Source organism: Lissotriton helveticus, chromosome 1_2 (genome assembly GCF_964261635.1).
Source record: "Lissotriton helveticus chromosome 1_2, aLisHel1.1, whole genome shotgun sequence".
NCBI classification, from domain to species: domain Eukaryota; kingdom Metazoa; phylum Chordata; class Amphibia; order Caudata; family Salamandridae; genus Lissotriton; species Lissotriton helveticus.
In genome coordinates this window covers 435,452,318-435,475,757 of record NC_136058.1, presented here as the reverse complement: position 1 = coordinate 435,475,757, position 23,440 = coordinate 435,452,318, and the positions used below count along the sequence as shown (strand labels likewise).

At 46.9% G+C, this 23,440-nt stretch overlaps 1 protein-coding gene across 1 annotated transcript in view; it reads right to left on the bottom strand.

Annotated features, from left to right (window-relative positions):
* Positions 1-23,440, bottom strand: part of LOC144807660 (uncharacterized) — a 225,543-nt gene that overhangs the window by 162,638 nt on the left and 39,465 nt on the right. The window contains 2 exon segments of the mRNA XM_078673290.1: positions 8,462-8,530; positions 8,604-11,638. Coding sequence (XP_078529416.1) covers positions 8,462-8,530; positions 8,604-10,921 — 2,387 coding nt within the window. The 5' untranslated portion in view covers positions 10,922-11,638.

The following is a 23,440-nucleotide window of genomic DNA, read 5'->3' as shown; positions in this document are numbered from 1 at the left end:
CCATGCGTTGAATAGACGGGGCTACCGTTTGGTGGCCCACTCTGGCTTTACTACTGGGTCGAGGGGGCGGGCATCCTGGTTAGAAACTCCCTCCCCCTCGAAATAGATTACATGGTTTTGGATGATAGGGGCCGCTATGCCGCTGTTGTGGGCCGTTGGGAGGGGAAGACGATCTCCATTTTGTCTGTGTATGTTCCCCCTGGTCTAGAATCCACCACGTTTTCTGATTTGGGCGGGGTGGTCCTGGGGCTCCCCGATGGTCTGTTGGTAGTGGGTGGCGATTTTAATTCAGTTGTCAGTGGGGAAGAGGATCGTAGCCCTCGCAGAACCCTCCCCACGTCGCAGCTATGGCTGGGGAATTTTTTGTACACGTTGGGTTTAGCGGATTGTTGGAGGCAGCTGCACCCTGGACAGCTCCAGTATAACTTCTATTTGGGAGCGCATGGTAGTCTCTTGAGACTCGATTACATACTTGTACCAGCGGCACAGATGGTCTCTGTGAGGGAAATTAGGCATTTGGCTAGAGGGATCTCAGACCACTCCCCACTCTGGCTCACTGTTGACGTGCGGCTAGAGTCCGGGGGTTGGGTCGCTCCAATTAATCCATGGCATCTTCGCAACCCCAACATTGGTACGGAAGTGGTTAAGTGTATGGATCTCTACTGTGCCGAAAATGTAGGGCCGGTGTCCTCCCCTGTTTCTTTATGGGAGGCATACAAAACTGTGGTCCGGGGTCAGACTCTATCTTTGATTGCCAGCGAGAGGAAGCGCAGAACTATGGAAGTGGTGGGCCTGGAAAATGACATCACTGAGTTGGAGGAACGGATGGGGTCTGGGACTACGCCTGAGGACTTGAACTCCTTGGCACTTAAACAGTCTGAATACAGAGCTCTGGTGACTGATGCGGCTAGGGCAATGAATCGTGAGCAGCAAGGTCGTCTGTATGATGTGGGTGACAAGGCGGGAAAATTGATTGCTTGGCTGGACAAGAGGTATAGATTGAGTCGGGTGGTGCCTGTTATTGAGAGAGTGGATGGCGCGCGAGTGGTGGACCCGGTCGAGATAGTGGAGGTCTTTGCCCAGCACTTTCAGAAGGTTTACGCGCCGGTCACTGGCAGACAGGAGGAGGACTCGCACTTGTTGCTCCGCGATATAGCGTTGCCTAGTCTGTCGGACTCAGACAAGGAGCTTATGGAAGCGGATGTTTCCACCGATGAAGTAGCGCTCGCTATCCGTTCGCTTCGTTCGGGCAAGGCTTCGGGCCCGAACGGCATACCGGTCGAGCTGTATAAGCTGAGCCCTGACAAAATGGCGCCGTATCTTCGCCGGATGTTCTTGGCATCGCGAGATCTCGGGCTCCTTCCCCGGGACCAGAGACTGGCATCCATTGTGGTCATCCACAAGGATGGCAAGCCTCGTGAACTCTGTTCGTCATATCGGCCGATCTCGCTTTTGAATGTGGAGCCCAAGATCCTTGCGAAGCTCTTGGCGAGCCGGCTGATTACAGTGATCGGCGATTTGGTACACCCGGATCAGTCTGGTTTTATTCCCCACCGCAATACCGCGCTCAATCTTCGACGTCTTCATGGTGTCTTGGCAAGGGCGGGGTCTCTTGAGGAGTCGGCCATCTTGCTCTCACTTGACGCCTCGGTGGCCTTCGACACGGTGGAATGGCCATATCTGTGGGCTGCCCTTGCCAAGTTTGGCTTTGGCCCTAAGTTCATTGGGTGGGTTAGACTTTTATATGAGCAACCGCTGGCTCAGGTGGTGGTCAACGGAAGGGCCTCGGAACCTTTTGTTCTTGGGCGCGGCACGGGGTAGGGCTGCCCTTTGTTGCCTCTCCTTTTTGCACTTGCTCTTGAACCCCTTGCCGCGTGGCTCCGTTGGGAGCCCTCGCTCAAGGGCATACGGTGGTCCCCCGCCTTCGAGGATCGTGTGTCGCTTTATGCCGATGATATATTGTTGTATCTCACTTCTCCCCATAAGTCGTTGGGTGTTCTGTTTGACGTCCTGAGTTCTTTCGGGAGGAACTCTGGTTTGGTTATCAATTGGGCTAAGTCCTGCATTTACCCACTTAGGGGTGGACAACCTCTCTGCCCCGCATTTGCCCTATACCTGTTTCCGAAGTTGGCTTCAAGTACTTGGGGATCTACATTTCGATGGACCCCACGGTGCACTATGAGCGGAATTTACTACCTCCGCTTGTCCGGCTTAGGTTGGATGTTACGGCGTGGTGTGGATTGCCTCTGTCCCCTTTGGGAAGAGCGGCCTTGTTTAAAATGATGTCTCTTCCCCGGTTCCTGTACGCCATTCAGAATACGCTCAATCTAGTTCCGGCCAGCTATTTCCGTGAAATTGAGGGCCTCCAGAGGAAGTTGGTTTGGGGCGGGCGGCCCCGCATAGCATTGGCAAAATTGACTTCGCCGTGGTATGACGGTGGTATAGCTTTGCCTGATGTCAAACGTTATTACTGGGCATCTCAGTTGAGTGCCATCAATAACGCCATGTATGGTCCTGTCCCGAATCCCGCCTATGAGATGGACAGGTGGCAACTGCCGGGGGGTGATTACAATAGAGCGCTCTATTCCAGAACCGCCAGGAGGAATCTGACGGGCCCCACTGCTGTGGCGGTACGGGTATGGGGCAGTGCAACATCGGCCACGGGCTGGATGGATAAACTGACTAGGGCAACTCCCCTGTTTGCTGCTGAGAGATTGAGTGGTCTGTGGTCATCGAAGGGATTCGATAGTTGGGACCTTATTGGTATCAGCAAAGTGGGCGATCTTTGGGCCACCAGCAGAGTCAAAACTTTCGACGAACTGAAACGGGAGTATAAGTTGAGTGACAGGGAATATTTTCGAAATCTTCAGGTCCGCCACGCACTCGATTCGGTCTTCCCTGTTGGGACTACGATTCCTGAGTCTTCACCCCTGGAGGATAGAGTGCTGGATGGGCATGTCCCTGACAGCACTATCTCTCTTATATATAAAAAACTTATTAATGCCCGTTCGGACCTCCTTATACAGCTAAGAGATGCGTGGATTGGTGATGGTCTGGAGTTGGACGACGAGGACTGGCAAGCTGCAATATCCTCCCCTAAAGAAGTTGCGATTCCGGCGTGTCTCCGACTGGTGCAGCTGAAGATTCTGCATCGTGTCTATGTCACGGGTCCACGGTTGGTGCATATGGGTTATTCTGTGGATGGGTCATGTCGGCGTGGCTGTGGTATGCTTGCTACCTTCCTCCACATTATATGGGAATGCCCGGAGGTAGTGGTTTTCTGGAATCGAGTGCATGCGGTCAAGGGTGAAGTGACGGGTGTTGAGCTGCTCCCTGAGGCCAGACGCTGTTTGTTGAATGTATGGAAACAGAATGACTTTACGGTTGCTCAGACTCAGTGGGTCACGCTGGGTAACATGATTGCGAAGAGAGATATTGCTCAATTGTGGGGATCTCATAGGGCACCGTCGGTCTCGACCTGTGAGGAGAACATGGACTGGTGCATGTTTAGAGAAAAAATTGTGTACATATCTCGTGGTAGGCCCAAGAAGTGGGGCAAGATATGGGGTCAATGGAATTCATATCGAGGAGAGATCTGTGCTCCTCCCCTCGCTGAGCCCCCTGACATTCCACGATCTCCTTGACTGTACGTTCTGGTACTTTGATTTCCTGTTATATGTGATGCACTGCTCACTCTCGGTCCCCACTCCCCTCTCCCGTGATTTCTTGATGCCTGCTACTCATTTGTCTCCCCCTACCGTACGTAACAGTCCTTATATTGCTTGGTTTTGCCTCGACTCTTTTTCATGTTTTTCTTTGTGTTGTTTATACATTGTAAAAAATGGAAACCTTTATTTATCCTCTCTTGCCATGGGCTCCGGATAACATCGTGCTTCTACGCTGCCGGACCCTCGGGCTGTCGGCTGATGAGCTGTGTATAGAGTTGATATTGTTATTGCATGTAACTGACCGGCCTGTGTGGTTGTAGGTCTGTAACTGTACTCTTTTTTACGAAATAAAGGTTTAAAAAAAAAAAAAAAGAAAGGGGGGGGGAGAGATGACCCCCCAGCTATCGGCTAATTTCCCAATTAGGCAACATCTGGAAAATCTTTGGGAAACCCTTACAGTCACGTCTCGAGACCTGGACAGAGGAGGACAATATTGCCTCTAACTCTCAGGCTGGATCCTGAAAAGGCTAAAGTAGAATCGACCAGGCTCTGAGGTTGCACATGATCTGTATGAAGTTTGTGTCCCTGGAAACTACCCGCTCTACTTGGTCTTAAGAGACCTAAAAACAGCATTCGATTCTGTCGCCGCTCCGTCCTTCTGAGTCTTCTGGAGGAAGGAGGTTCCCAAGCAACTTTTAACTATCCGAAAGGATCTGCCGCGGCAATCATTCCAGAGTAAGATTTGGTGTAAAAGAAGAATGCACAGAGAAGTTTGAAATAAACATTGGCGTTGGGCAGGGTTGCGTACTTGCCCCAGCTTTATTCAACATTCACATCAGTGGAACTGAATTCTCTCGGGAATCTTCGTCTTGATGTTCCGATATTGGAGAAGGAAAATATTCCAATCCCGCTGGTTGCAGATGATGCAGTAATATTAGCGCGTACTGAAAAATCAATGCATCAACTTTTGGAAGGCTTTGAGCTATTCTGTAAGGTACAGAAGTTAATAAACAATAAAGAGAAAAATATATGATAATTAATCCTAAATCAAAGTTATTGTTGACATTCAGGATTGATAGTAAACCAACTAAGCGACTTAAAACATGACTACCTCTGCATACGAATGGATGACCATTTCTATTGGAAAGCTCATGTGGCGAAGGCGGAAACAAAATTGACGCCACTATTCTACATTTTGCTAACTCAAGCAGCAAGAGACCAATAAAACTAGCATTGATGCATTCAAGACAAATGCACGTATGGCCTGCGCTTATGGTGCTGAACTGTGGGATTTTACGAAAGTTCAGGCTCTTCTTAAACTGGGAAACATCTTCTTGTTACGTGTACTAAACCTGGGTCTGGGAACCCCACTGACAGTATTAAGAGCTGAGCTGGGGTTCACTGGAGGATCTCACCCAATAAGATATTGGATGCGAGTGTGGTCAAATCTATTGTTTGCATCATATAGTATGGTTCCGCAGATACTGCGACGATGCAGGATTACAATAATTTACTCTGGTTCAAGCACGCTGAGAACATTCTAACATACACTAGTTGAGTAGAGAAATAGAATCATCTGGAACTGATGAATAAGGCAACACTAGAACTGGTTAAAAAGAAATATCGTGCATTCATGTGGAGCACGCAAGAAGCAAGGAAAGGCATCCTTCCGACTAATTACCAGAAAGTAAAATGTGAACCGCGCCTGGTGCAGTTCATGGACTTGCTGTTCCCTGCTGAGAAAATGGCTTTACATCTCATGTTCAGATTAGGATCTCTTCAGGTGCCGACCTTAAGTAAATCATGGGTAAAGCCCCTGGAGGCGGATCTGACACGTGTCCCCATACATAAGGGGGCCTGAGTCATATATGCATTTTATGCTGCTGTGTGATATGTCGCATAAAACCCGTAGGTACTACCTACGTCCACTTTTTCTAACACGTAATCTAAGATGCTGCAGTGCAGCACTTTTCTTATGTTATAGAACTGATCGTATGGAGATTTGCCAGGCAGTTGCTTCGTATATGCAGACCTGCCATAGACAGCAGCGAAGGAAGTGGGTTCAAACCATAAACCAACTGTAGTGATGGTTTTGAAATTTTCCGTTCATCTCGGGGCGCTGTGCTCGTCCTTTGATAAATTTGCCCTCATAAACCGGGGCGTAGCTCGACTCCAACATGAAAGGCACTGGAGAACCTTATGGACTGGACAGAGCATCGAGAGGTATTGTTGCTCATTTCTACTTGTACCTTCACTTTCTAAAATGCTCGCTTAGGTGTTGGCCGTCTATTGGCCCATATCTGAGGGTTTAATTTCTACCCGGCTGTCAGCAAAACAAACTATTTGGACAATCCTTGTTTTTTTAACACACTAGGTAACGTCTGCGCAGCAGGCTTGTGCTCTTCTTTTATTTCTGATGTTTATAAGACAGCTGTCAGGCTTGCTAGGGGTTTGCTTGCTCTGAGTAGGCAACAAGCAGACGGAGACGCCGGTATCTGTACCTATGTACGTGCTTGTTAGCTGGTACGCTTTGTAAGATCTAATGACCGCTCTATCTAATTGATTGGTTTTAAAAGTGATGTACGTCATCTATTTGCACTAGCATTTTACGTCAGATCATGGATTATCCGCAAAGTGTAGTATTTGTATGAACTGTGCTTAAGTCGTTTTAAATCGACAAGAATTGTGATTGTTTTATTATCTGCTGTAAATAATGCTGACAATAAACCTTTGCTATCAAGTACCACACCTGCAGGAATGCTCAGTGGGTTGTGCGAAGCTAGATTTAACATGGTCATCTGTGGAAGTGTGTCCCTCCAAAAATCAGAGTAGATCATACGGTGGGGGTCAAGAAAGGTTTATCAGCATGGCACAAGTCGGGGGTAGCCACAGTTTGAAGGGGTCCCCCACTATTATCTAGAAACTTGACTCAGTTTCATCAAGCTCCTTAGCCTGCGACTGTTTGTTTGTGTGAGTGGCGCAAGAGAGGAACAGAGAACTTGACAAAATTAGCCCTTCTTTGCTTAATACACAGTAAATGTGAACCACTTTGGGGCTTAGGGGCTGGATAAAGAATAACATCAGGAAACAAACGCAAATTAAAAGCACATTTTATTTATTTGCTGAAAATTGTTTAAAAATGTAATTTCAAAGTTCCACATATCTGTTTAAAAATATTTACACTTTCAGTCATTTCCGAGTTTAGTTACAAACTAAAAGTGGGAAAAACATATGATGTATAAAAACTGAAACCAAAAACGTATTTTTACATTATTTTATGTTTCTTGTTTTTTGTTTTTAAAACAGGCCGTCAACCTTTCACATACAAATTATTATAAGGACCTGACATCACTTCTTGTGATGTCACTACATGTGACGTCACTGTAATTTGCATACGATAATGCGCTCCATACTATTTTCCTTACTTGTGCCCTGTTTATTGGCATGACATGGGTCTATAGGTATTAAAAATAAACATATAAATTCACAGGTGTTCAGCCCGTTTCTCTGGTGATGTCACTCATTGACATGTATTCGGCTGCTTCTTCTATTTTTAGGTGAGTACATATAACGTGCCGTTCCCTCTCCTTCCATTTCTCTCTATTTCTCCCCCCTTTCTTTGTCTCTCTCGCTCTCTTTATCTCTCACCCTCTCTATCTCCCACACACTCCTGTTAGCGTTAGCTTCATGAATGTCACTGCCACTTCTGGCATTCATACGACAAATCCTTTAGAACGTTTGAGGACAAGGGACAATCAAGTGTGGGAGACGAGTTGCTGGGAGTGCAACTGATTGTCCTGGCACATATATGCTTTTCATGTGGGATTTCGCTATTTCACCACATTCTTCAAACAGAGTCGGCTGCTTACAATGGCTCAATTCTGGTAAAAAGAAAGAGTTTGGCAAGTCACAAACTGAATAGGGAGAGCCATGTCGGAAAGGAGCCACGGGTCACACTTAGTTATAAGGCCCGAGGCACGAGCTGATCCAGCAACCGATAACAGTGTGTAAAAGATGCAGCAAACATTACTTAAAAACAAGGTATGTGCTCTTTTATATCTAAAAACAGGTTATTTCTTGAACACCTGTGCTTCGTTTTAGTTCATTACATATACTGCAGTGGCATTTGTTAATAGCAATACATACATTTTACCAATGAAGCTTCCATCTCCAGAGCCCTGACAACATGTCCACTCTGGGTGTGTTTGGTTTATAGGTTTTATCACTAAGCCGACAAGTTATCTGAAAATACCACTGTTAGTCCCAGTATTGTTCAGTGTTGCTTTTAAAGGAGGTGTGGTCAGGTGCGATTGAATGTTTTCCTTTGTATCTCTTCTTCACCAAATAAAAATCAACAATTTTTCTTTTCTTTTAGTCCACATTGTGCTAGCCTCCCACTGTGTATCCTGGTACATCATGCTGCTTTGCTATGTGTACGGAAGTGAACAATCACTGGAAACAAACACTTTTATAACTCTGCAAATACTGTTATCTGTTTTCCTTCTTTACTGCTAGTCCGGTCTTCTATCATCTGGCATTTCAATGTCCCACACAATTTGAATTTAATTTTTTTCCGTAATTCATTCCTCTCACAATAACTGCACTGTTCTGCTCTTGTCTTTGTCTCTAAGGGGTCAATATTATTTTTGATGTTCTTAAGTTCTTTCCAGAGTCTCTGTGTTCGCTGATGTGTTTGGAGGTTTGATAAGTTACTAAAGCTTTTCCTACATTCACTGCCGTTGAATAGTTTTTCCCAAGTGTGTTTTTGCTGATAACTTTGAAGGTGTGATAACTGACTAAAGCACTTTGCACATTCACAGCACTTGAATGGTTTTTCTCCTGTGTGTGTTCGCTGATGAATCCTTAATGCTGAAGAGCCGCGAAAAGTACTGTCACATTCATTACAATGTTAGGGTTTTTCCAGTGTGTGTTCGCTGATGATTTTGTAGAACTGATAATTGACTAAAGCTCTTTAGACATTAATTACACTTGAATGGTTTTTCTCCTGCGTGAGTTAGCTGATGATACCTTAATGCTGAAGAGCTGCGAAAACTACTGTCACATTCACTACAATGATAGGGTTTTTCCCCTGTGTGTGTTCGCTGATGACTTTGTAGATGTGACAATCGGCTAAAGCTCTTTGCACATTCACTGCACTTTAATGTTTCTTTTCCTGTGTGTGTTCGCTGATGATACCTTAGTGCTGAAGAGCCATGAAAACTACTGTCACATTCACTACAATGATAGGGTTTCTCCCCTGTGTGTGTTCGCTGATGTGTTTGAAGGTTTGATAAGAGACTAAAACGCTTCCCACATTCATTGCACTTGAATGGTTTTTCTCCTGTGTGAGTTTGCTGGTGACGCCTTAATCCTGAAGAGCCGCAAAAACTACTGTCACATTTACTACAATGATAGGGTTTTTTCCCTGTGTGTGTTCGCTGATGTGTTTGGAGGTTTGATAAGTGATTAAAGCTCTTCCCACATTCAGTGCAGTTGAATGGTTTCTCCCCTGTGTGTGTTCGCTCATGACCTTGTAGTACTGATAATTTACTAAAGCTCTTTAGACATGCACTGCACTTGAATGGTTTTTCTCCTGTGTGAGTTCGCTCATGATACCTTAATGCTGAAGAGCTGCGATAACTACTGTCACATTCACTACAATGATAGGGTTTTTCCCCCGTGTGTGTTCGCTGATGACTTTTTAGGTATGATAACCGACCAAAGCACTTTGCACATTCACTGCAGTTGAATGGTTTTTCCCCTGTGTGTGTTCGCTGATGTCTTTGTAGCACTGATAATTGACTAAAGCTCTTGACACATTCATTGCACTTGAATGGTTTTTCTCCTGTGTGAGTTCGCTCATGATACCTAAATGCTGAAGAGCTGCGATAACTACTGTCACATTCACTACAATGATAGGGTTTTTCCCCCGTGTGTGTTCGCTGATGACTTTTTAGGTATGATAACTGACCAAAGCACTTTGCACATTCACTGCAGTTGAATGGTTTTTCCCCTGTGTGTGTTCGCTGATGTCTTTGTAGCACTGATAATTGACTAAAGCTCTTGACACATTCATTGCACTTGAATGGTTTTTCTCCTGTGTGAGTTCGCTGATGATACCTTAATGCTGAAGAGCTGCGATAACTACTGTCACATTCACTACAATGAAAGGGTTTTTCCCCTGTGTGTGTTCGCTGATGAATTTGTAGGACTGATAATTTACTAAAGCTCTTCCCACATTCACTGCAGTTGAATGGTTTCTCCCCTGTGTGTGTTCGCTGATGACCTTGTAGTACTGATAATTTACTAAAGCTCTTGACACATTCATTGCACTTGAATGTTTTTTCTCCTGTGTGAGTTCGCTGATGATACCTTAATGCTGAAGAGCTGTGAAAACTACTGTCACATTCACTACAATGAAAGGGTTTTTCCCCCGTGTGTGTTCGCTGATGACTTTTTAGGCCTGATAACCGACTAAAGCACTTTGCACATTCACTGCACTTGAATGGTTTTTCCCCTGTGTGTGTTTGCTGATGAATCCTTAATGTTGAGTAACGACTAAAAATGCTTTCACATTCATTGCAATGGTATGGTTTTTCCCCTGTGTGTGTTCGCTGATGTGTTTGTAGATTTTCTAATCGATTACAGCTCTTCCCACATTCACTGCACTGGTATGGTTTTTCCTCCGAGTGTGTTCGCTGATGTCTGTGTAGGTGATGTAACTGACTAAAGCTCTTGCCACATTCACTGCATTTAAAGGGCTTTTCTCCTGTGTGTGTTCGCAGATGAATTTGTAGGTGTGATGACTTACTGAAGCACTTTGCACATTCACTGCACTTGAATTTTTTTTCTCCTATGTGGTTAGACAGATGGCTTTGTAGGTGTGACGAGAAAGTAAAACACTTTGCATATTCACTGCACTTGAATGGTTTTTCCCTTGTGTGTGTTTGTTGATGTCTTCGTAGGTTTGATAATCGACTAAAGCTCTTCCCACATTCACTGCATTTGAATGGTTTTTCTCCTGTGTGTGTTTGATTGTGTCTTTGAAGGTGTGATAACTGACTAAAGCACTTTACACATTCACTGCACTTGAATGGTTTTTGTCCTGTGTACGTGTGCTGATGAAGCTTGAGTAATGATGACAAACTAAAGCTCTTGCTGTATGTGTATGATTCTTCTTTCTTGGTTAGTGTATGTGGGTCGGGTATATAATGGTCTATATCCCTTGACTGTAGTTCCTGATGGGCCAACATGGCTGATAAAGCACTTGTGATTTCTCACACACTTTAAATGTGTGCAGTATTTTGCACGTTTGATTTCTGTTTTAACAATAAAATACAATAGCCACCAAATATTTGCCACACTCCTAATACGTAGAATGTGTCTTTGTAGGGGATTGTGCCTTTAGATTGGATTATGGCTGTGGACGCTTGCAGGTAAAGATGTATCTTCCTTCTGGCTGGTGCAAATTGGGACAGTCTGTTGTATTGTCGATAGAAGAGCTCCTCTTTCCTTTACCCGTCAGTTGTCTGGCTCCGCTCTGTTGTGCTTTTCGCTTGTTACTGTGGTTTGGCCAGAAAGAGTTTACAATTCACCTAGAGCACGGAATGATGGCTTGTCTTCATTTTAGAAAATAGAGCACTGCGGTAATCACATCATACCGATACATTGATCAAAGTTAGTATTTGACACTTGTTTATTCAGGAGGTGGTTTGTTATTGTTGTTGCCTTAATTTTCCTAAGGTCATTTCTTCGTCTTGTGGCGTGGAGGTGCACAGCTCAGACTCTTACAATCACTGAACTGCCCTTGATGCTTCATCCGGGATCTGTCAGTTTGTGTGCAGGTTCCTCTGTCGCCGACTGCGCTGATGTTTTCCTGAATACTGTAGCTCAATATTTCTGCAAATTTTGAAGATTTACAGCATTCGCGTTATTACTGATGGTCAATTCATACATTCAAGGCTTGTTATCTGTAGGATGTAAAGATATTTAAAATTACTAAATTGAAACAAAATAGAATAAGAAATCACAATATTTATCTGGTTGTAAAAGACATTTCAGGGGAGATTTACCAAATCTCCACGCAATGTGGCGCAGGCCTCCCCCTGCGAGGCTGCACTGCATGACAGGGAGGGAGCAGGAGAGTACCATATTTTCAAAGATATGGCTCTCTCCTTCCCTTTCCCTTGCGCCGGCACTGATTACAGCAGCCCTGCGCCATGCACACACCTTAGCACCAGAGCGCTAGCGTGTGTGTGTGAGCCCAGCATAGGTTTTCTACAGGAAGGACACCCTTCCTGTACAAAATACTATGCCTAGACATGAGGGAAACCTTTTCCAACCTTGTATGCATGTTGCACAGTGCAGCACGCATGCAAATTCAGAAAAGGAAGGAGAAATTAAAGCATTTCTCCTTCCAAGCGCCTAGTTTAAAAGGGTGCAGTTTTCTCACGCTAAACCCAATCTACTGTATTTGGTAAATTGAGTTTAGCGTGAGAAACAATGGGGCAGATTTATGTCAGACTTGCGCCACGTTTACGCTGCCGTTGCGTCACGCAACGGCACGGAAACGTGGCGCATCCCTGCAACCTATTTACAACGTGACGCATCTAGGCAGATGCGTCACGTTGTAAAGCCCTGCGCCACATGAAACCTGCGTCAGGTTTCATGTGGGCGTTCTGTCGCAGGTTGGGCGTTCCCTCGTAGGAAAGCCCCATAAAACTGACGTAGTGAAATCTATAAGATTTCACTGAGTCAGTTTTACGACGCTGTTGGGTCAAATCCTTACGCCTGCTTGAAGCAGGCGTAAGGAGTGACGCACCACGTTATGGATGGGTGGCCTCTGTACATTGCAGGAGTTGCGTCGCACTTGCGACGCTACTCCAGCAATGCGCCTCCCGTACACCACAAGATGCGTCACGCATCTGCCCTTCCTTGCACCATGGTGCGCCGCAATGTAAATGCGGCGCATCTGTGGTGCCGCAAGGAGGGAATTGCGTGACGCATCAGTTCTGGCGCATCCCTGCTGATTTGCAGAGATGCGCCAGAACTCATAAATCTGCCCCAATGGGTGGTTACACGGGAACGCCCATGCCCCACCATTGGCAGGCCCCAAGGTGCAAAGTAACGCGAAGCAGTGCAGTGCGATGCTTCACATTACTTTTACGTTATTTGCTGGAAAGAAAATTAGGAAAAAAAGATTTTGCACTCTTTTGTGCCACTTTTGTGACGCAAACACGACGCAAAATCTTAGTAAATCGCCCCTTCTTCTTTACTGCCTTTGAACTTAGTAGGGAATATTTCATAATACACAAATATTTAACTAAAAGTTCTGCTGATCAGGTGACATCTTATTAATGTCTGAAAACTAGGTGATTTAACAGTGTTCACTGAGTAACTTAGCAAAGTAAGGGTGCTCGGAGCTCCCAAGTGCTTAAGGTTTTGCTTAAGATAGATGCCTACGGTCAAGATTTCATTCAAACAACAATAGAGTTTAGAAAAAGAGATGGACCAGGCGGGGCTGCAAAATTTCCAGTAACTCTTTACGAAGTATACAACGAAAGTAACTCCATTCACACACTTCTCATTTCTTTCCTATTCACTTAAGATTATCTCAAACACCAACTCCTGTCTTTACCTTGCTGTTCATAGGTCACCTTTGACACTTTCAACAGCTCCCTTTGTTCAAGCCTTTTTGGTTTCGTCTAACCTGGAAGAGTGGAACATTATTGTGGTTTGTCGGGGTTTCCTATCGCCATAACATCTGTCCATCTCCCTGAAACTAGTGCAGCTTACAGCACCCGGTTCTGGCCCGGAAAGTCTGGATTTTCTGAGCTCCGTAGAACATTAAGACAGTTCTTCCGCATCTAACACATACTACAAGACTCCAAGAGTCCACGCTACAAGTGCTGCTGCAAGGTTTAATTAACCCACTGTATCTGAACATCCCCTGGCAAATGCCAACTAGAGAATAAACATCCTGCCTGCACCAGCAGAGGGCAGAAAGCTTTTCAAGCTCCTCGAGATACATGGACTTTCTCTATCTGTCGTAACTGAAGATGTTAATCCTTGGCAACATCTATCGCCTTTGGACAAGGTCCTCCATTTTACTATCAGAATGTAACTCATCCTGCGCAGACACAAACCCTCAAGTCTGTATTGCATGAAGCTGGGTGGTTCTCACGCAAAAGAGGGCCCTCCACAAATTACTGACATTTTCTTACACCCCCTGGACAGCCGTGGCAACACACAGACCACCCACACCCCCTCAGGGATCACCATTCCATATTCCAGGATGAAGACTCAGATCTTTCAACCTTCTCTGTTACCGTCTTTGGAACGGCCTGTCTCTGGGATTCGTGGAAGCTCCACACTCAGTGAGCTCAGATTTGCCTTGCAAAACCATCTCATGAGAGTGCAAGAAAAGAACATTAAGTGACACGCACTGCACAGAAGTGTAAATATATCTACCATTATTGTTCCATGTACCATTGTCCTAATGCTGATGTTTTGACATTAATTTTTTGCCGTCTATCACAGCAGCTTCTTCGTTTAAAATCTTACGCAATAGTTTGTTTTCCATCATACCTACTTACCTATGTACTGTTTCTGACCCTACAGCATCTCTGGCAGACATGTTGTGCTGTCTGTTGCCACATAAATAGGAAATAGATTGTTACTGCAGGAAGTGTCCTTGCAGTCACATGCACTTGATTGGGATAAAAGGTACCATGTTTGTTAGAAAAGCAGCAACTATTGGAATAATAACATACCAAAAGCCTCACATACAGTGCAATAACACAGACCAGGTACTAGAAAAAAGTGATGCAAACAATGCAATAACACAGGCCAGGCATTGCAAGAATATGACACAATCAGTGCAATAACACAGACCAGGTACTAGGAAAACGGGACTCAAACAATGCAATATCACAGGCCAGGCATTAGGAGAATCCGACGCAAACAATGCAATAACACAGGCCAGGCACAAGGAGAATCTGATGCAAACAATATAATAACACAGGCTGGGCACTAGGAGATTCTGATGCAAACAATGCAATAACACAAGCCAGGCACTAGGTGAATCCGAGGCAAACAATGCAATAACACAGGCCAGGCTCGAGGAGAATCTGATGCAAACAATGCAATATCACAGGCCAGGCATTAGGAGAATCCGAGGCAAACAATGTAATAACACAAGCCAGGCACTAGGTGAATCTGATGCAAACAATGCAATAGCACAGGCCAGGCACTAGGGGAGCAAGCTATCTTATCACCAGCAACGGACACCACAAGCTCTGCGCAGCACCCTGGTGGCACAGGAGTTCCAGGGTCCACGTCGGAAACGCCGCTAGTGCCATCAGCCTACCAAGGCGCTCAACCTCAGTGTGAGGACTGCCTGCCCCAGCATCCCTTGATGTCACCACGCTTATAGCGCAGCCTCTCCCCCGCAGCGCAGGACGCGCGCGGGCGAAGCCCGGGCCAAGGGCTGTCCCGTCCTTGCCCTCATTGCCAGGAAGAGGCAGGGCAGGGCTACCCCCCTTTCCACTGGCATTAGGCATCTTGCCTACTCAGATTCGCTGGACATTCAAGAACTGTTGTGGACTAGTCAAGGTACTGTTAACGCGTTTATCTCCTAGCATTGCCCAAACTACTCTCTTTGATTCTAAATAATTACGCTCTCTCTCCTGAGGGGTTTGTGGGGCCGGTATAAGGGTGGCCTGAGGGTTCTCATTATCCACGGGGCCAAGAGGCCTGTTCATTGCTGATTGTGTAGACAGGTTGCTTTAGACTTAACTTGCACTATAGCGGTAGCATGGGGAAAAGGAAAACTATGGAGGGCAGTGGGGGAGGGGCGGGAGGGATAGTAAAGGGAAAAAGGCTAGGAAAATACAGAAACATGCAGGGAGTAATTGTGTACTGGATAGGATAGATACCCGCATTAGCGAGTGCGAGGACATATTAGTGACAGATACAACCACCCATGTAGCAAATACTAAATCCCCACAACGCTCTACCCAACCAGCTAGTTTAAACAACCCTAGTAGGGCCCGCCAATGAGCTATTCCAGCTATGTTTCATAACCCACTAAAACAAGCGTTGTCATAGCCAATGGGTCTCGTCTTTGGGACCTTATGTGTTTAGCCAGAACTTTGGCTATGTTGTAGAGCGTTGTGGCTGCTGTGAATTTTGTTGAAAAGTTATAATAAAAAGTGTTAAGCATTTTTGTTACGTTTATACAAACGAAGACAACATTATATACAACTGAAAACCTGATAAAAAAGATTTTAACATAAAAAATGTCTTCTACTTTTTTGTACTTGCACTGCTTGCAACTTTTTCCTGCCTGTTCTCATGCTTGTTTGTTATAATTTTTTTTGTTATGGGAAAGCGGGACATAAATAACGGGGGAGTGTAGGTTGGAAAACAGTAATTTAACCCCTTCACTGCGGCGGCTATTCCGCCGCAGTGCTAAGGGGGCGGGGCGGCCGCATGCTGGTGACGGAACCGCTCCGTCACCAGCGTCGGTTGAGCTGTGCTCGTGATGGAGCGGTTCCGTCACGGCCCGCCCCGCTCAATAGAACGCTCAACGCAGGCGCGGAATTACCAAGCAGTGTGTCCACCAAACACTTGAATATACACTGCCTGGGTTAAGAGGCTTTTCCTCTCTTGAGGCTAATGATTGACTGCTTTGTAATACCCAGAACAAACTAGATGGTCTTTTTGCTCCCCATATGATTAAGGAATCCACTCTCTTACCCTTAGCTGGTACTCAACTTCCTTGTCTTCATCCAGGAAGGGAGGCTACTGCCTCTCGGGAAGCACCCTCCTTACCTGTAGGAGTATCGGGCCCAAATGATGTACTTATTGATGTTCCAAGCGGACATTCACCTGCTACCCATGAGACATCCATGTTATCCTGGAATGTAGCAGGATTGAAGACGAAGACCGTCTCCCCTGATTGGTTCGCTTTTATTGATCAGTTTGATGTCTGTTGTTTTCAAGAAACCTGGGAAATAGACCCCCTATACTGCTTAGGTTGCTTAAATTACTATACCCCTGCAACATGTGGGGGTAAGGGTCGACCCTCAGGTGAATTGGTAATCTGTGTGCGCCAAGTTGGCGGTTTTAATATTGGGTCCTTGAAACACAGAGTAATGATATTGTTGCGATCAGGTTGAAGTGGGGCCAAAAAGGGGCTGTGGACATTTCTAACGTTTATGCCAGGGGCTCAAAGGGGAAGAAGTCTAAAGTTATAGTGGCTTTAGACAACTTATTAGATCTACCGTGGTTCAAACATTCTGATTGCGGGGGATTTTATTGTGACTTTTGAGCCCCTCACTCTTGAACATTATTGTAGGAAGGTGTCATCTGACTGCATGGTTGCCCCCACTTTTTTCCTGGTGTTTTGCTGGTTTTCGACTTAGTTTGGCTGTGATCCTGCTATTCAGGACCCCAGCCTATCTGCCTTCTCCCTAAAATTGATTCCATGTACTATGGATATACTCCAGTTTGGTTACTGGGATACCCTTTTGAGTCCCTAGTACATGGTACACTAGGTACTAAGGGCATAGGTACCCCAGAGGCCTACCAGGGGCTGCAGCATGTATTATGCCACCCCTGGGAAGCCTTCCAAAATGACATGCACCCCTTACTGAGATATAGGTTACGTATATCTACTTTAAATCACTACACATAGAGACCTATCAGTCACCCCTATGGCAGGCCTTATCAATCTTGAAGGCAGGGTGCTTGGTTTCATGTGAGAGGGTGCCCATGCATGAGCAGAGCCCCTCTGCAGCTTTCGGAACCATTCTCTGGGGCTGCTCTGAGATGCAGCCTGACCATATACTCTGCATTATATCCTTGCGGTAAATGCTAACTTTGGGATGGCTGCACGGAAACATGTTGTGTTTGGTGTCAAACACTTTGGAATCTTACTCCCCGCCAGTCCTGGCGGCGGGGTAGAATTCCACCCTTCTTGAGGGAGAGACATTTACACACCGGTCTACCCGGTAACCAGTTTAAAGAGCTATGGCATCACAAAATGGATGCTGCAGCCACAGACACAAGTCTGGCCTACTGCTGCTGACCGAAACTCCGGCAGGGGAGGCCTGGACAATAGGTTTCCTGTCACAGGGAGGCGTAACCACCTCCCAGACAGGCCATGGTGGATTAGGGCTGGGTGGTTACACTCCCGGAGTGCTTTGAAGTCTGCACTGGGGGCACATTTGGTGTCCCTGTGCATAGTCCAGCTCAAACCAGTTGCAGGGGCTACCAGCCCCTGCTCTGGCACGAAACTGGACAAAGGAAATGGGTGTAGCCATCCCTCTTTCCAAACCCTCCCATAGGTGGGTCCCCAGAGTTAGTCCAACCCCTTTCTTAGGTATAAGTAAGGAACCCCTGGCAACAGGACTTTAGATATCCCTGGAGGAAACTCTGCAACTGAATCCTGGAACTTTGACGCTCTACTCAAGACTAGAGGACTAAAGAAATCTCCTTTGGGGTCAAGGAGTAACTCCCCTGCTTGGCAGGCACCAACAAAGCATGTGCCGGTCTGCATCTCCCAAGCTCCAGACGGACTCTGAAGTATCTGCAGCCCAGGAAGAGGATTTCCAGACTTCTCAGAGGCTGACACGAGTCCCCAGCAAAGCTGAGACCCACAGCCCTCGTGAGTGACGTGGAACTAGAACTCCTGGACACCCTGCACATTTGCAAGTGCATTGACTTCTCGACACCTCTTGCTTTAGATGTGCCCTGACTCCCCACCAAGTGGGGAGTCCCTCGGACCTTGCTGGCCCACACTGAAGCATCTTTCTCTTTTCTGCGTGGGTTGCTGTTGCCAAGGCTTGTTGGGTCCAATCCAGGCACCGATACTGCAGCACTCTACATACTTCGTGGGTCAGCTCGTATCTAGCTCCTGGTTGTCGTCGACGCCTCCTGGTCCTTGTGGCTGAAGAGTCAATCTTCACCTCCTTCACCTGAAATCACCCGACATCGGTGGGCATCTGCCTATCGTGTCCCTGGTCACTGGCAAGTGACCCAGACTCTGTCCCCTCTTCTTTCAGGTTCTTCTCATCTTCGATCCAGACTTGGATCACTGTGGACACTTTCCACTCTGACAGCAGTAGCACTTTGCAGCAGATCGCCATTGGAAACAGCGAAGATTCCCAACACCAAAAGACACCTATGCACCCGGCTTCCCTGGGTGAGGTAACTCGAGTACTATATTGCTCCTGTGGGTGTTGGCTCTAGAACTCCTTAAGTCTAAAGGGGTTTGCTCAAAGTCCTCCTCTAAGTGTCCATTTTCTTTAAATTTCCAACCGCGACATTCCCATTTGAAGTTTAACGGTGATCAGACTTATTTGCCTGCTACGCGCCGCTATTACCTGCTGTTTTAAATATTTTAAATAACTTGTTAGGCTTAAATCTGTTTTTGCACTATTTTGTTTCGCGCTTGCGCTGTTAGCGCTAGAACGCCGTTGCTCTCTTCTTGTGTGTGGGGCTCTTCAGCTAGGACTTACCCGCATATTAATTGTTTGGCACCCACACTTGCTGGGATAGAGGGATAGCTGGGGGGCTCATCAGGAACTCGCCGCTTTTGGCCGCCATATTGGGTTGGGCTCACGAAGGTCAATACCATCTTTAGGAGCCTTCTTGTGTGAGGGGCCAGTGGCTTGCCCTCACAGGACTTTTGTATTGGAGGAGGAGCCTACTTAAGCGAGCCGCCTCCCCGTAGTCAGGTAGACTTATTTGCCTGCTACGCGACGCGCGCCGCACGCCGCTATTACCTGCTGTTTTAAATATTTTAAATAACTTGTTAGGCTTAAATCTGTTTTTGCACTATTTTGTTTCGCGCTTGCGCTGTTAGCGCTAGAACGTTGTTGCTCTCTTCTTGTGTGTGGGGCTCTTCAGCTAGGACTTACCCGCATATTAATTGTTTGGCACCCTTGCTGGGATAGAGGGATAGCTGGGGGCTCATCAGGAACTCGCCGCTTTTGGCCGCCATATTGGGTTGGGCTCACGAAGGTCAATACCATCTTTAGGCGCCATCTTGTGTGAGGGGCCAGTGGCTAGCCCTCACAGGACTTTTGTATTGGAGGAGGAGCCTACTTAAGCGAGCCGCCTCCCCGTAGTCAGGTAGACTTATTTGCCTGCTACGCGACGCGCGCCGCACGCCGCTATTACCTGCTGTTTTAAATATTTTAAATAACTTGTTAGGCTTAAATCTGATTTTGCACTATTTTGTTTCGCACTTGCGCTGTTAGCGCTAGAACGCCGTCGCTCTCTTCTTGTGTGTGGGGCTCTTCAGCTAGGACTTACCCGCATATTAATTGTTTGGCACCCTTGCTGGGATAGAGGGATAGCTGGGGGCTCATCAGGAACTCGCCGCTTTTGGCCGCCATATTGGGTTGGGTTCACGAAGGTCAATACCATCTTTAGGAGCCATCTTGTGTGAGGGGCCAGTGGCTTGCCCTCACAGGAATTTCGCGATACTTCGGTACATAAGATGGCCACCCCCTTAGCGCACAGCGTTGGCACGCAGCGGGCGCGACGTAGGCGCGCCGGAGGTGCGCCAGAGGTAAGCCCGTTTGCGCCCGTTCGCGCTACGGGCGCCTAGGGCCGAACACTCTGTCTCTTCGACTAGCCCACGCATAGTATTCTCCAGGACAGATCTTTTGCAGCTTAGACCCCAGCAGGCTGCTCCTTCGGTCAAACCAGAGCAGCTGTTATGTGGACTACTTAACGTCCGGTCCCTCTGTAAGCACCATATGGAGATTGTTTTTCTTATTGAGTCCTGTGGACTCGATGTGCTTTTCCTCACGGAAACATGGACTCGGGCGGACTGTGAGGTAGAATTGGGTCTGGCGTGCCCCCAGGGCTATACAATCAGGCACACTCCTCGCTTGAAGAACAGAGGTGGTGGTATAGGCTTCATTTTTCGGGAAACTCTAGCTCTTTCGCAGCTACAGATCAAGGAGGTGCCGGGCTTTGAGCTTATTGGCTTCTCCCTTAAAGGGCAGGAGAAAACGCTATATTCAGGGGTGCTTTGCTATAGACCACCGGGCAATGCCCCTTCTACTCTACTGGATTTTATTGATCTTATTTATGATCTTTCCAACTCCCACAATAGACTGCTAGTTCTGGGAGATTTTAACCTATGGCTAAACGGGCCTTTAGACTCTGCCTACCATGACCTCTGCCAGGCCTGTAATAATATTCAGCTGCAGCAGCTGGTTCTCTCTGCGACCCACCAGAAAGGCCATGCTCTGGACCTGGTGTTTGCTGACGCCCAGCATGTAGTGGTGAATGACATCATGCCTCAATGCTGGACGGATCATGCGCTTGTTTCATTCCATCTTTGCCTACCTGCAGTCCGAGTGATACAGGGCAGAGCAATATCAAAATGGGTAGATCTTGGTCTAGACTTTTAAAATCTTCAGTCCTGCCCACCCTTCTCCCTGAAGGTTTTGCACTTGGAAACAATGTCGATGTCGGCAGATTTCCGACTCCCTGGATAAGGTGGCCCCATTGCGCTGCTCAAGGAATAGACAGAACCGCGCCATGCCTTGGTTCACTCCTGACCTCTTGCAGCTGAGGTTGAGATGCAGATGGGCAGAGAGGGTGTGGAGGAGGCACTATCTGGAGGCTGCAAAAACTACTTTTAGATTGACACTACAGGAATACAAAGCACAGATTAAGTGTGCCAAAGCAGTATATTTGGAGGATACATTAAACTAGGTGACTAATAAGTCTCAGTCCCTATTTAAGATTGTGAATGATCTTTCCCATCCGGCTGGTGCCATGAATACTATTCCAATCTCACAGGCCTTGTGTGATTCCCTGGCAGCCGCCTTTGAGGATAAGATCGCCACGATTCTGAGTGGACTTGCTGGGGAGGCTTTGTCTCTGTTGACCCCTTTGGACAGTCTACCTAGTCAGTCTACCTTGGGAGTTCCGGGAGAACCTTCCAGTCGACCCCGGCCTAGTTGCTTGCATTCCGGCCTGGGAGCTCCGGAAGAATCCTCCAGTCGACCCCGGCTGAGCTGCTTGCACCTCGGCCTGGGAGCTCCGGAGGAGTCCTCCAGTCGACCCCGGCCGAGCCGCTTGCACCTCGGCCTGGGAGCTCCTCCAGCCGACCCCAGCTGAGCCATCCCTCTTTTAGTCCGGGAGCTCTGGACGAATCTTCCAGTCGACCCCCGCCGAGCTGTTTTTCTCTCGGCGTAGGAGCTCCGGAAGAGCCTTCTAGTCGACCCTGACAGAGCTGTTGGCCTCTCAGCCTGGGAGCTCCGGAGGAACCTTTCAGCTCTTTCCAACTGAATGATTTTCCTCCTGGCCCAGCTGCGCCGGGAGTACCATCCAATGGTCTCCTGCTGAGTTGCCCTCCCTCTAGTTGGGAGGTCTCGGAGGAATCTCCCAGCTATCCCCGGCGGAACTGTCTTCCTCTCAGTCTGGGAACCCTGGACGAACCTCCCAATCATCCTCAGCTGAGTTGTTTCTCTTTGCCATCTTTTGAGGAGTTCTGTAAACTGGCACAGACTGTATCATCAGGCTCGGCGCTGGATCCTCTTCCGCATAAATTCTGGAAATTATTCCAGGACGAACTCTTCCACCCTCTGTACTCCATCTGTCAGCAGTCGCTTGCTACTGCGACTGTCCCGGAGAGCTGGAAGCTGGCGGTGGTTTCCCCCCTCCTGAAAAAACCCACACTTGACCCGACCTGTTTGTCAAATTATAGGCCTATTTCCCTGCTTCCTTTTCTGGTTAAGATCTTGGAGAAGTTGATTACCCCCTCTCTATCGAGTTTCCTAGAGGATGACACCTGGCTGGATGTGGCCCAGTTTGGGTTTCGGCCAGCGCACGGGACGGAATCGGCGCTGGTGGCCGTGTTAGAAAATCTTCGTTCGCGGGTTTACACAGGACGGGCAGCCTTTTTAGTGCTGGTCGACATGTCGGCCGCGTTCGACACGGTCAGCCACTCCACCCTCATTAAGAGACTGGAGGAGATCGGAGTTACGGGGTTGGCAAGGGACTGGTTAGTCTCTTACCTTAACAACAGACAGCAGGTAGTGGCTTTGCCACCTTTTAAGTCGGACGTGCGGAAAGTTGGGCAGGGAGTACCGCAGGGCTCGGCCATCAGCCCCATATTATTCAATCTGTACCTCCATCCTTTGATCCAATTGATAAAATCTTTCGGTATCTCGGTGTTTAATTACGCCGGCGATACACAACTGGTCTTTTCCTTGGAGGTCAAAGACGCTGTCTCTTTAGAGACTTTCCACCGCTGCCTGACTGTCACATCGAACTGGTTGTGTTCCAACCCCCTCCAGTTTAATGGATCTAAGACGGAGATACTCTACTGCTCCAATGACCGTGTACCGCGTGCTCTTCCGGATGATGTCTGGCCTCCATTCATTTGATAATTAAAACAACATATAATGCACATGTGTTTAGGTGTTTCCCTTTCTTTATTTCATAATAATACTGAATGGGATTTCTTTTCAATTGGACTTGGGAGTGCAGTGTATTTGTCTCTTGGCTTGGGGAGACAAGTTAAATAAATAATACCATGGTTATGATTTTTACATTCATTTATTTTGATTTTTTTCCTCCATTTTTTGTGATCACTCTGATCACATACAGGATATGTACACAGTATTTTTGAGTATGCTTAGTTATGCATAAGGTCGTTTATTGGCCTTAATCTTAATAATTTAGAATTCAAGATATTCCCAACGGAGCATATAAATATTTAAAAACAGAAGGTGGAA